This window comes from Somniosus microcephalus, unplaced genomic scaffold (genome assembly GCF_052327205.1).
Source record: "Somniosus microcephalus isolate GS21.2 unplaced genomic scaffold, FLI_Smic_1.0 scaffold913, whole genome shotgun sequence".
Lineage (NCBI taxonomy): Eukaryota > Metazoa > Chordata > Chondrichthyes > Squaliformes > Somniosidae > Somniosus > Somniosus microcephalus.
The window spans coordinates 34,436-47,458 of NW_028226100.1; the positions used below are offsets into that span (position 1 = coordinate 34,436).

The 13,023-nt window shown below is 61.4% G+C and overlaps 1 protein-coding gene across 1 annotated transcript in view; it reads right to left on the bottom strand.

Annotated features, from left to right (window-relative positions):
• LOC147080981 (serine/threonine-protein kinase 36-like) overlaps nucleotides 1-13,023 on the bottom strand; it is a 69,368-nt gene that overhangs the window by 31,143 nt on the left and 25,202 nt on the right. The window contains exons 5-7 of the mRNA XM_085981000.1: nucleotides 7,440-7,537; nucleotides 5,698-5,803; nucleotides 4,680-4,830 (exon numbers count right to left, since the gene is read on the bottom strand). Coding sequence (XP_085837126.1) covers nucleotides 4,680-4,830; nucleotides 5,698-5,803; nucleotides 7,440-7,537 — 355 coding nt within the window. The remainder of the gene's footprint in view (nucleotides 1-4,679; nucleotides 4,831-5,697; nucleotides 5,804-7,439; nucleotides 7,538-13,023) is intronic.

Sequence of the window (13,023 nt, forward strand, 5' to 3'; positions counted from 1 at the left end):
AGGTGGGTAGGTGGGGTTGAGGGATATGGGGAGAAGGTGGGTAGGTGGGGTTGGGGGATATGGGGAGAAGGTGGGTAGGTGGGGTTGGGGGATATGGGGAGAAGGTGGGTAGGTGGGGTTGGGGGATATGGGGAGAAGGGGGGTAGGTGCGGCTGGGGGATATGGGGAGAAGGTGGGTAGGTGGGGTTGGGGGATATGGGGAGAAGCGGGGTAGGTGGGGTTGAGGGATATGGGGAGAAGGTGGGTAGTTGGGTTTGGGGGATATGGGGAGAAGGTGGGTCGGTGGGGTTGGGGGATATGGGGAGAAGGTGGGTTGGTGGGGTTGGGGGATATGGGGAGAAGGTGGGTTGGTGGGGTTGGGGATATGGGGAGAAGGTGGGTAGGTGGGGTTGGGGGATATGGGGAGGAGGTGGGTAGCTGGGGTTGGGAGATATGGGGAGGAGGTGGGTAGGTGGGGTTGGGGGATATGGGGAGGAGGTGGGTAGGTGGGGTTGGGGAATATGGGGAGAAGGTGGGTAGGTGGGGTTGGGGGATATGGGGAGAAGATGGGTAGGTGGGGTTGGGGGATATGGGGAGAAGGTGGGTTGGTGGGGTTGGGGGATATGGGGAGAAGGTGGGTTGGTGGGGTTGGGGGATATGGGGAGAAGGTGGGTAGGTGGGCTTTGGGGATATGGGGAGAAGGTGGGTAGGTGGGGTTGAGGGATAGGGGAGTAGGTGGGCTTGTGGGATATGGGGAGGAGGTGGGTAGGTGGGGTTGAGGGATATGGGGAGGAGGTGGGTAGATGGGGTTGAGGGATATGGGGAGAAGGTGGGTAGGTGGGGTTGGGGGATATGGGGAGAAGGTGTGTAGGTAGGGCTGGGGGATGGGGAGAAGGTGGGTAGGTGGGGTTGAGTGATATGGGGAGAAGGTGGGTAGGTGGGGCTGGGGGATATAGGGAGAAGGTGGGTAGGTGGGGTTGGGGATATGGGGAGAAGGTGGGTAGGTGGGGCTGGGGGATATGGGGAGAAGGTGGGTAGGTGGGGTTGGGGGATATGGGGAGAAGGTGTGTAGGTGGGGCTGGGGGATATGGGGAGAAGGTGGGTAGGTGGGGTTGGGGGATGGGGAGAAGGTGGGTAGGTGGGGTTGGGGAATATGGGGAGAAGGTGGGTAGGTGGGGTTGAGGGATATGGGGAGAAGGTGGGTTGGTGGGGTTGGGGGATATGGGGAGAAGGTGGGTAGGTGGGGTTGAGGGATATGGGGAGAAGGTGGGTAGGTGGGGTTGGGGAATATGGGGAGAAGGTGGGTAGGTGGGGTTGAGGGATATGGGGAGAAGGTGGGTAGGTGGGGTTGGGGGATATGGGGAGAAGGTGGGTAGGTGGGGTTGGAAGATATGGGGAGAAGGTGGGTAGGTGGGGTTGGGGGATATGGGGAGAAGCGGGGTAGGTGCGGCTGGGGGATATGGGGAGAAGGTGGGTAGGTGGGGTTGGGGGATATGGGGAGAAGGTGGGTAGGTGGGGTTGGGGGATATGGGGAGAAGGGGGGTAGGTGGGGTTGAGGGATATGGGGAGAAGGTGGGTAGGTGGGGTTAGGGGATATGGGGAGAAGGTGGGTAGGTGGGGTTGGGGAATATGGGGAGAAGGTGGGTAGTTGGGTTTGCGGGATATGGGGAGAAGGAGGGTAGTGGGGTTGGGGGATATGGGGAGAAGGTGGGTTGGTGGGGTTGGGGGATATGGGGAGAAGGTGGGTTGGTGGGGTTGGGGATATGGGGAGAAGGTGGGTAGGTGGGGTTTGGGGATATGGGGAGAAGGTGGGTAGGTGGGGTTGGGGGATATGGGGAGGAGGTGGGTAGGTGGGGTTGGGGAATATGGGGAGAAGGTGGGTTGGTGGGGTTGGGGGATATGGGGAGGAGGTGGGTTGGTGGGGTTGGGGAATATGGGGAGAAGGTGGGTAGGTGGGGTTGGGGGATATGGGGAGAAGGTGGGTGGGTGGGGTTGGGGGATATGGGGAGAAGGTGGGTTGGTGGGGTTGGGGGATATGGGGAGAAGGTGGATAGGTCGGGTTGGGGGATATGGGGAGAATGTGGGTAGGTGGGGTTGGGGGATATGGGGAGAAGGTGGGTAGGTGGGGTTGGGGGATATGGGGAGAAGGTGGGTAGGTGGGCTTTGGGGATATGGGGAGAAGGTGGGTAGGTGGGGTTGGGGGATATGGGGAGGAGGTGGGTAGGTGGGCTTTGGGGATATGGGGAGAAGGTGGGTAGGTGGGGTTGGGGGATATGGGGAGGAGGTGGGTAGGTGGGGTTGGGGGATATGGGAAGGAGGTGGGTAGGTGGGGTTGGGGGATATGGGGAGAAGGTGGGTAGGTGGGGTTGGGGGATATGGGGAGAAGGTGGGTAGGTGGGCTTTGGGGATATGGGGAGAAGGTGGGTATGTGTGGTTGAGGGATAGGGGGAGAAGGTGAGTAGGTGGGATTGGGGGATATGGGAAGGAGGTGGGTAGGTGGGGTTGTGGGATATGGGGAGAAGGTGGGTAGGTGGGGTTGAGGGATATGGGGAGAAGGTGGGTTGGTGGGGTTGAGGGATATGGGGAGAAGGTGGGTAGGTGGGGTTGGGGGATATGGGAAGAAGGTGGGTAGGTAGGGTTGAGGGATATGGGGAGAAGGTGGGTAGGTGGTGTTGAGGGATATGGGAGTCGGTGGGGTTGGGGGATATGGGGAGGAGGTGGGTTGGTGGGGTTGAGGGATATGGGGAGAAGGTGGGTAGGTGCGGTTGAGGGATATGGGGAGGAGGTGGGTAGGTGGGGTTGGGGGATATGGGGAGAAGGTGGGTAGGTGTGGTTGAGGGATATGGGGAGAAGGTGGGTTGGTGGGGTTGAGGGATATGGGAAGAAGGTGGGTAGGTGGGGTTGAGGGATATGAGGTGGGTAGGTGGGATTGGGGGATATGGGGAGAAGGTGGGTAGGTGGGGTTGAGGGATATGGGGAGAAGGTGGGTTGGTGGGGTTGAGGGATATGGGGAGAAGGTGGTTAGGTGGGGTTGAGGGATATGGGGAGAAGGTGGGTAAGTGGGGTTGGGGATATGGGGAGAACGTGGATAGGTGGGGTTGGGGGATATGGGGAGAAGGTGGGTAGGTGGGGTTGGGGGATATGGGGAGAAGGTGGGTTGGTGGGGTTGAGGGATATGAGGTGGGTAGGTGGGATTGGGGGATATGGGGAGAAGGTGGGTTGGTGGGGTTGAGGGATATGGGGAGGAGGTGGGTAGCTGGGGTTGGGAGATATGGGGAGAAGGTGGGTAGGTGGGTTTGAGGGATAGGGGGTGAAGGTGGGTAGGATGGGTTGGGGGATATGGGGAGAAGGTGGGTAGGTGGGATTGGGGGATATGGGGAGAAGGTGGGTAGGTGTGGTTGGGGGATATGGGGAGTAGGTGGGGTTGGGGGCTATGGGGAGAAGGTGGGTAGGTGGGGTTGGGGGATATGGGGAGAAGGTGGGTAGGTGGGGTTGAGTGATTTGGGGAGAAGGGGGGTCGGTGTGGTTGGGGGATATGGGGAGACGATGGGTAGGTGGGGTTGGGGGATATGGGGAGGAGGTGGGTAGGTGGAGTTGGGGGATATGGGGAGGAGGTGGGTAGGTGGGGTTGGGGGATATGGGGAGGAGGTGGGTAGGTGGGGTTGGGGGATATGGGGAGAAGGTGGGTAGGTGTGGTTGGGGGATATGGGGAGAAGGTGGGTAGGTGGGTTTGGGGGATATGGGGAGTAGGTGGGTAGGTGGGGTTGAGTGATATGGGGAGGAGGTGGGTAGGTGGGGTTGAGTGATATGGGGAGAAGGTGTGTAAGTGGGGTTGGAGATATGGGGAGAAGGTAGGTAGGTGGGGTTGGGGGATATGGGGAGGAGGTGGGTAGGTGGGGTTGGGGGATATGGGGAGAAGGTGGGTAGGTGGGGTTGGGGGATATGGGGAGGAGGTGGGTAGGTGGGGTTGGGGGATATGGGGAGGAGGTGGGTAGGTGGGGTTGGGGGATATGGGGAGGAGGTGGGTAGGTGGGGTTGGGGGATATGGGGAGGTGGGTAGGTGGGGTTGGGAGATATGGGGAGAAGGTGGGTAGGTGGGGTTCGCGGATATGGGGAGAAGGTGGGTAGGTGGGGTTGGGGGATATGGGGAGAAGGTGGGTAGGTGGGGTTGGGGGTTACGGGGAAGGTGGGTAGGTGGGTTTGAGGGATTTGGGGAGGTGGGGTTGGGGAATATGGGGGGAAGGTGCGTAGGTGAGGTTGAGGGACATGGGGAGATCGTGGGGTGGGGGTTATGGGGTAAGGTGGGAAGGTGGGGTTGGGGGATATGGAGAGGAGGTGGGGTTGGGGGATATGGGGATGAGGTGGGGTTGGGGGATATGGGGAGGAGGTGGGTAGGTGGGGTTGGGGGATATGGGGGAAGGTGGGGTTGGGGGATATGGGGGAAGGTGGGTAGGTGAGGTTGAGGGACATGGGGAGATCGTGGAGTGGGGGATATAGGTGAAGGTGGGTAAATGGGATTGGGGATATGGGGAGATGAGAGGCGAGATTGACACCTGATAAAAAGAAAGCTCATCGCAGTTGCATTCCAACTCACGTGGAGACAGAAGCTCCTTTCAAGGTTCTGAAGCTGCCCGCGGTGATTCAAGGGTGGTGGTGGGCGGGGAGCGTGGGGTTGGGGGGTGTCCTCCCCAAATTGTTACCTTCAAGCCTCCGCACAGCCTGTGTATCACTCTGGGTCCCTTGGAGGACAGCGGCCAGTACAGCCTGGTGCGTGGTGAGCAGGCGGCTATAGAACGAGCTGGAGATGGCCGGAGAGCTTTGATCCATTGTCTCACAGATAATGATAAGGCACTGGGGACAGACAGGAGGAGAAAGGACCTGTCAGAATCCACATCAATGGGTCAACAATTAATGACCTGAGATCCCACAGCCACTCCCAGGGCAGGTACAGCACGGGGTTAGATAGAGAGTAAATCTCCCTCTACACTGTCCCATCACACACTCCCAGGGCAGGTACAGCACGGGTTAGATAGAGTAAAGCTCCCTCTACACTGTCCCATCAAACATTCCCAGGGCAGGTACAGCACGGGTTAGATAGAGTAAAGCTCCCTCTACACTGTCCCATCAAACATTCCCAGGGCAGGTACAGCACGGGTTAGATAGAGTAAAGCTCCCTCTACACTGTCCCATCAAACATTCCCGGGGCAGGTACAGCACGGGTTAGATACAGAGTAAAGCTCCCTCTACACTGTCCCATCAAACACTCCCAGGGCAGGTACAGCCTGGGTTCGATACAGAGTAAAGCTGACTCTATGCCATCCCAAGAGGGGGAAAGGACAGTGTATCTAACACACTGTGACTCCCGGTCCCAGAGGGGGAAAGGACAGTGTATCTAACACACTGTGACACCCGGTCCCAGAGGGGAAAGGACATTGTATCTAACGCACTGTGACATCCGGTCCCGGAGGGGGTAAGAACAGTGTATCTAACGCACTGTGACACCCAGTCCCAGAGGGGGAAAGGACAGTGTATCTAACGCACTGTGACACCCGGTCCCAGAGGGGGAAAGGTCAGTGTATCTAACACACTGTGACACCCGCTCCCAGAGGGGGAAAGGACAGTGTACCTAACGCACTGTGACACCAGGTCCAAGAGGGGGAAAGGACAGTCAATTTAACGCACTGTGACACTTGTTATCCCATTGCTTTCTCTCCTTACCGTGATGCTTTGCTCCTTCAGTCTCATTTCGCGGTCCGTGGTCTGTGACAGAAGTTGATCGAGGAGTTTGAGGAACTGGGCAGCAGATTGTTCGAACACTTGGATGCTGCAGAAGGTACAGAGTGCAGATTATCGCACAGAGTGAGTGTAAGCAGAGCGGCACGGTGGCATAGTGGTTAGCACTGTTGCCTCACAGCGCCAGGGACCCAGGTTCAAATCCGGCCTCGGGTGACTGTCTGTGTGGAGTTTGCACATTCTCTCCGTGTTTGCGTGGGTTTCCTCCGGGTGCTCCGGTTTCCTCCCACAGTCCAAAGATGTGCGGGTTAGGTTGATTGGCTGTGATAAAAATTGGCCCTTAGTGTTAGGGGGGATTAAATACGTGGGGTTACGGGGATAGGGCTTGGGTGGGATGGCTGTCGGTGTAGGGACCGGGTGCTAGGGTTTGGATGATCAGCCATGATCTCGTTGAATGGCAGAGCAGGCTCGAAGGGCCGAATGGCCTACTCCTGCTTCTATGTTTCTATGAATGTGAAGGAGCGCTTCTGAACTCACCCGGCGTGTGCCTGAGCCATACACACACACACACACAGCAGGAAAGGCCCAGGCTCCATCCTCGGCCTAGTGCTGAGTTAGCTGAGCTCACTCAGTGTGGGACTGAGGCCCAGATGAGATGATGGAGGAATGGTGCGGGAAATGTACTTAGCATAGGTGCATTAGGAACAGGAGCAGGCCATTCAGCCCCTCCGGTTCATGTCCCTGGAGGACAGGATTATCATAGAATCATACGGTACAGAAGGAGGCCATTCGGCCCATCGTGTCCGTGCCGGCCTAGAAAGAGCTAATCAGCCTAATCCCACTTCCCAGCTCTTCGTCTGTAGCCCTGTAGGTTGCGGCACTTCAAGTGAATATCCAAGTACTTTTTAAAATGTGATGAGGGTCTCTGCCTCTACCACCCTTTCAGGCAGTGAGTTCCAGAACCCCACCACCCTCTGGGTGATAAAGTTCCCCTCTAATCCTTCTACCAATTACTTTAAATCTATGCCCCCTGGTTATTGACCTCTCTGCTAAGGGAAATAGATCCTTCCTATCCATTCTGCCTATGTCCCTCATAATTTTATACACCTCAATCAAGTCTCCCCTCAGCCTCCTCTGTTCCAAAGAAAACAACCCCAGCCTATCCAGTCTTTCCTCATAGCTAAAATTCTCCAGTCCCAGCAACATCCTCATAAATCCCCTCTGTACCCTCTCAAGTGCAATCACATCTTTCCTGTAATGTGGTGACCAGAACGGCACACAGTGTTCTAGCTGTGACCTAACTCGTGTTTTATACAGTTCAAGCATAACCTCCCTGCTCTTAATATTCTATGCCTCAGCTAATAAAGGCAAGTAGCCCGTATGCCTTCTTAACCACCTTATCTACCTGTCGTGCTACCTTCAGGGATCTGTGGACATGCACTCCAAGGTTCCTCTGTTCCTCTACACTTCTCAGTGTCCTACCATTTATTGTGTATTCCCTTGTCTTGTTAGCCCTCCCCCAGTGCATTACCTCACACTTCTCCAGATTGAATTACATTTGCCACTTTTCTGCCCACTTGACCAGTCCATTGATATCTTCCTGCAGTCTGCAGCTGACCAGAGATGCCCCTGTGGTCAAATAGCTCACTGACACTGAGAAGGCGATAGAAAACTCAGAACGGGGATATTGATGACCGAGGGTTACCGTGGAACTCTGGCCCTCTTACCCGCTGCCGGCTTTCGATGTCTCCCCGTCGAAATCGCTGGAGAAATACGCGGTCAGGACCGCCACCAGATCGGAGAGGACCGTCACACACCAGGGCTGCTGGAGGGCCAGAGAGAGAGAGAAGGGTCACTGAGGGGGGCGGGGGAATCACTGAGGGAGGGGGAATCACTGAGGGAGGGGGGAATCACTGAGGGAGGGGGAATCACTGAGGGAGGGGGGAATCACTGAGGGAGGGGGGAATCACTGAGGGAGGGGGAATCACTGAGGGAGGGGGGAATCACTGAGGGAGGGGGAATCACTGAGGGAGGGGGAATCACTGAGGGAGGGGGAATCACTGAGGGAGGGGGGAATCACTGAGGGAGGGGGAATCACTGAGAGGGGGAATCACTGAGGGAGGGGGAATCACTGAGGGAGGGGGGAATCACTGAGGGAGGGGGGAATCACTGAGGGAGGGGGGAATCACTGAGGGAGGGGGGAATCACTGAGGGAGGGGGAATCACTGAGGGAGGGGGAATCACTGAGGGAGGGGGGAATCACTGAGGGAGGGGGAATCACTGAGGGAGGGGGGAATCACTGAGGGAGGGGGGAATCACTGAGGGAGGGGGAATCACTGAGGGAGGGGGGAATCACTGAGGGAGGGGGAATCACTGAGAGGGGGAATCACTGAGGGAGGGGGAATCACTGAGGGAGGGGGGAATCACTGAGGGAGGGGGAATCACTGAGGGAGGGGGAATCACTGAGGGAGGAGGAATCACTGAGAGGGGGAATCACTGAGGGAGGGGGAATCACTGAGGGAGGGGGGAATCACTGAGGGAGGGGGAATCACTGAGGGAGGGGGAATCACTGAGGGAGGGGGAATCACTGAGGGAGGGGGAATCACTGAGGGAGGGGGAAATCACTGAGGGAGGGGGAATCACTGAGGGAGGAGGAATCACTGAGGGAGGGGGGAATCACTGAGGGAGGGGGAATCACTGAGGGAGGGGGAATCACTGAGGGAGGGGGGAATCACTGAGGGAGGGGGAATCACTGAGGGAGGGGGGAATCACTGAGGGAGGGGGGAATCACTGAGGGAGGGGGAATCACTGAGGGAGGGGGGAATCACTGAGGGAGGAGGAATCACTGAGAGGGGGAATCACTGAGGGAGGGGGAATCACTGAGGGAGGGGGAATCACTGAGGGAGGGGGAATCACTGAGGGAGGGGGGAATCACTGAGGGAGGGGGAATCACTGAGAGGGGGGAATCACTGAGGGAGGGGGGAATCACTGAGGGAGGGGGAATCACTGAGGGAGGGGGGAATCACTGAGGGAGGAGGAATCACTGAGGGAGGGGGAATCACTGAGGGAGGGGGGAATCACTGAGGGAGGGGGAATCACTGAGGGAGGAGGAATCACTGAGGGAGGGGGGAATCACTGAGGGAGGGGGGAATCACTGAGGGAGGGGGGAATCACTGAGGGAGGGGGAATCACTGAGGGAGGGGGGAATCACTGAGGGAGGAGGAATCACTGAGGGAGGGGGAATCACTGAGGGAGGGGGAATCACTGAGAGGGGGAATCACTGAGGGAGGGGGAATCACTGAGGGAGGGGGAATCACTGAGGGAGGAGGAATCACTGAGGGAGGGGGGAATCACTGAGGGAGGGGGGAATCACTGAGGGAGGGGGGAATCACTGAGGGAGGGGGAATCACTGAGGGAGGGGGGAATCACTGAGGGAGGGGGAATCACTGAGGGAGGGGGAATCACTGAGGGAGGGGGAATCACTGAGAGGGGGAATCACTGAGGGAGGGGGAATCACTGAGGGAGGGGGGAATCACTGAGGGAGGGGGAATCACTGAGAGGGGGAATCACTGAGGGAGGGGGAATCACTGAGGGAGGGGGAATCACTGAGGGAGGGGGAATCACTGAGGGAGGGGGAATCACTGAGGGAGGAGGAATCACTGAGGGAGGGGGAATCACTGAGGGAGGAGGAATCACTGAGGGAGGGGGAATCACTGAGGGGGAATCACTGAGGGAGGGGGAATCACTGAGGGAGGGGGGAATCACTGAGGGAGGGGGAATCACTGAGGGAGGGGGAATCACTGAGAGGGGGAATCACTGAGGGAGGGGGAATCACTGAGGGAGGGGGAATCACTGAGGGAGGGGGAATCACTGAGGGAGGGGGAATCACTGAGGGAGGGGGGAATCACTGAGGGCGGGGGAATCACTGAGGGAGGGGGGAATCACTGAGGGAGGGGGGAATCACTGAGGGAGGGGGAATCACTGAGGGAGGGGGAATCACTGAGGGAGGGGGAATCACTGAGGGAGGGGGAATCACTGAGGGAGGGGGAATCACTGAGGGAGGGGGAATCACTGAGGGAGGGGGGAATCACTGAGGGAGGGGGAATCACTGAGGGAGGGGGAATCACTGAGGGAGGGGGGAATCACTGAGGGAGGGGGGAATCACTGAGGGAGGGGGAATCACTGAGGGAGGGGGAATCACTGAGGGAGGGGGGAATCACTGAGGGAGGGGGGAATCACTGAGGGAGGGGGGAATCACTGAGGGAGGGGGAATCACTGAGGGAGGGGGAATCACTGAGGGAGGGGGAATCACTGAGGGAGGAGGGAGGGATAGAGGGGGAGGGAGAGAGAGAGAGAGGGAGGGAGGGAGAGAGGGAGGGAGAGTGGGAGGGAGGGAGAGAGAGAGGGAGGGAGGGAGGGGGAGAGAGAGGGAGGGAGGGAGGGAGGGAGGGAGAGAGGGAGAGGGAGGGAGGTCGAACGAGAGAGGGAGGGAGGGAGGGAGAGGGAGGGAGAGAGAGGGAGTGAGGGAGAGAGAGGGAGATAGGGAGGGAGGGTGGGAGAGCGAGGGAGGGCGAAAGAGAGAGGGAGGGAGAGGGAGAGGGAGGGAGAGAGGGGGAGTGAGGGAGAGAGAGAGAGGGAGAAAGGGAAGGAGGGTGGGAGAGAGAGGGAGGGAGGGGAGAGAGAGGGAGGGGAGAGAGAGGGAGAGAGAGGGAAGGAGGAGAGAGAGGGAGGGAGGCAGAGGGAGGGAATGAGGGAGGGAGAGAGAGGGAATGAGGGAGGGAGAGGGAGAGAGGGAGGGAGGGAGAGAGAGGGAGAAAGGGAGGGAGGGAGGGAGATAGGGAGGGATAGAGAGAGAGGGAGGGAGGGAGAGAGAGGGAGGGAGGGCGAGCGAGGGCAGGAGGAAGGGAGAGAGAGAGAGGGAGGGGGAGAGAGGAAGAAAGGGGGGGGAGAGAGGAAGGGAGGGAGGGAGAGAGGGAGGGAGAGGGAGGGAGAGGGAGGGAGGGAGAGGGAGGGAGGGAGAGGGAGGGAGAGGGAGGGAGGGAGAGGGAGGGAGAGGGAGGGAGAGGGAGGGAGAGAGAGGGAGGGAGGGAGGGAGTGAGAGGGAAGGAGGGAGTGAGAGGGAAGGAGGGAGTGAGAGGGAAGGAGAGAGTGAGAGGGAGGGAGGGAGTGAGAGGGAGGGAGGGAGATTGAGAAGTTGAGACGGGGAGGGTTACAGAGCGATGGGGAGACATGGAGAGGGAGAATGTGAGATGGGGAATGGTGTAGTGGGGAGGAGTTAGGGATAGAGCTGGAGTGTGAGAAGGTGAGATGGAGGGGTGCAAGTAGGAGAGTGAGATGTGGAGGATGAAAAGGTGAGATGGGGAGAGGGGGAGTGGGAAGGAATAAGGATAGAGATGGAGCGAGCAGGGGGAGAAGGGGCAAGTTGGGGGAGACGGGGGAAGACAGGGGTGAGCGGCGGGGGAGACAGGGGTGAGCGGGGGGGAGACAGGAGTGAGCGGGGCGGGGGGAGACAGGGGTGAGCGGGGCGGGGGGGAGACAGGGGTGAGCGGGGCGGGGGGAGACAGGGGTGAGCGGGGCGGGGGGGAGACAGGGGTGAGCGGGGCGGGGGGGAGACAGGGGTGAGCGGGGCGGGGGGGAGACAGGGGTGAGCGGGGCGGGGGGGGTGACAGGGGTGAGCGGGGCGGGGGGGAGACATGGGTGTGCGGGGCGGGGGGTAGACGGGTGAGCGGGGGGGAGACAGGGGTGAGCGGGGCAGGGGCGGAGACAGGGGTGAGAGGGGCGGGGGCGGAGACAGGGGTGAGCGGGGCGGGGGGGAGACAGGGGTGAGAGGGGCGGGGGGTAGACAGGGGTGAGCGGGGCGGGGGGTAGGCAGGGGTGAGCGGGGCGGGGGGTAGATGGGTGAGCGGGGCGGGGGGGAGACAGGGGTGAGCGGGGCGGGGGGGAGACAGGGGTGAGCGGGGCGGGGCGGAGACAGGGGTGAGCGGGGCGGGGGGTAGACGGGTGAGCGGGGCGGGGGGGAGACAGGGGTGAGCGGGGCGGGGGGGAGACAGGGGTGAGCGGGGCAGGGGCGGAGACAGGGGTGAGCGGGGCGGGGGGTAGACGGGTGAGCGGGGCGGGGGGGGAGACAGGGGTGAGCGGGGCGGGGGGGAGACAGGGGTGAGCGGGGCAGGGGCGGAGACAGGGGGGCGGTGGGTAGACAGGGGTGAGCGGGGCAGGGGCGGAGACAGGGGTGAGCGGGGCGGGGGGTAGACGGGTGAGCGGGGCGGGGGGGAGACAGGGGTGAGCGGGGCGGGGGGTAGACGGGTGAGCGGGGCGGGGGGGAGACAGGGGTGAGCGGGGCGGGGGGGAGACAGGGGTGAGCGGGGCAGGGGCGGAGACAGGGGTGAGGGGGGCGGGGGGTAGACAGGGGTGAGCGGGGCGGGGCGGAGACAGGGGTGAGCGGGGCAGGGGCGGAGACAGGGGTGAGCGGGGCGGGGGGGAGACAGGGGTGAGCGGGGCAGGGGGTAGACGGGTGAGCGGGGCAGGGGCGGAGACAGGGGTGAGCGGGGCAGGGGCGGAGACGGGTGAGAGGGGTGGGGGGTAGACAGGGGTGAGCGGGGCGGGGGTACACGGTGTGAGCGGGGCAGGGGCGGAGACAGGGGTGAGAGGGGCGGGGGGGAGACAGGGGTGAGCGGGGCGGGGGGAGACAGGGTGAGCGGGGCGGGGCGGAGACAGGGGTGAGAGGGGCGGGGGGAGACGGGTGAGCGGGGCGGGGGCGGAGACAGGGGTGAGAGGGGCGGGGGGGAGACAGGGGTGAGCGGGGCGGGGGGTAGACAGGGGTGAGCGGGGCGGGGGTAGACAGGGGTGAGCGGGGCGGGGGGTAGACAGGGGTGAGCGGGGCGGGGGGTAGACAGGGTGAGAGGGGCGGGGGTAGACAGGGGTGAGAGGGGCGGGAGGGAGACAGGGGTGAGCGGGGCGGGGGGGAGACAGGGGTGAGCGGGGCGGGGGGTAGACAGGGTGAGCGGGGCGGGGGGTAGACAGGGGTGAGAGGGGCGGGGGGGAGACAGGGGTGAGCGGGGCGGGGGTAGACAGGGGTGAGCGGGGCGGGGGGTAGACAGGGGTGAGCGGGGCGGGGGGGAGACAGGGGTGAGAGGGGCGGGGGGGAGACAGGGGAGAGAGGGGCGGGGGGGAGACAGGGGTGAGAGGGGCGGGGGGAGACAGGGGTGAGCGGGGCGGGGGGGAGACAGGGGTGAGCGGGGCAGGGGCGGAGACAGGGGTGAGCGGGGCGGGGGGGAGACAGGGGTGAGAGGGGCGGGGGGGAGACAGGGGTGA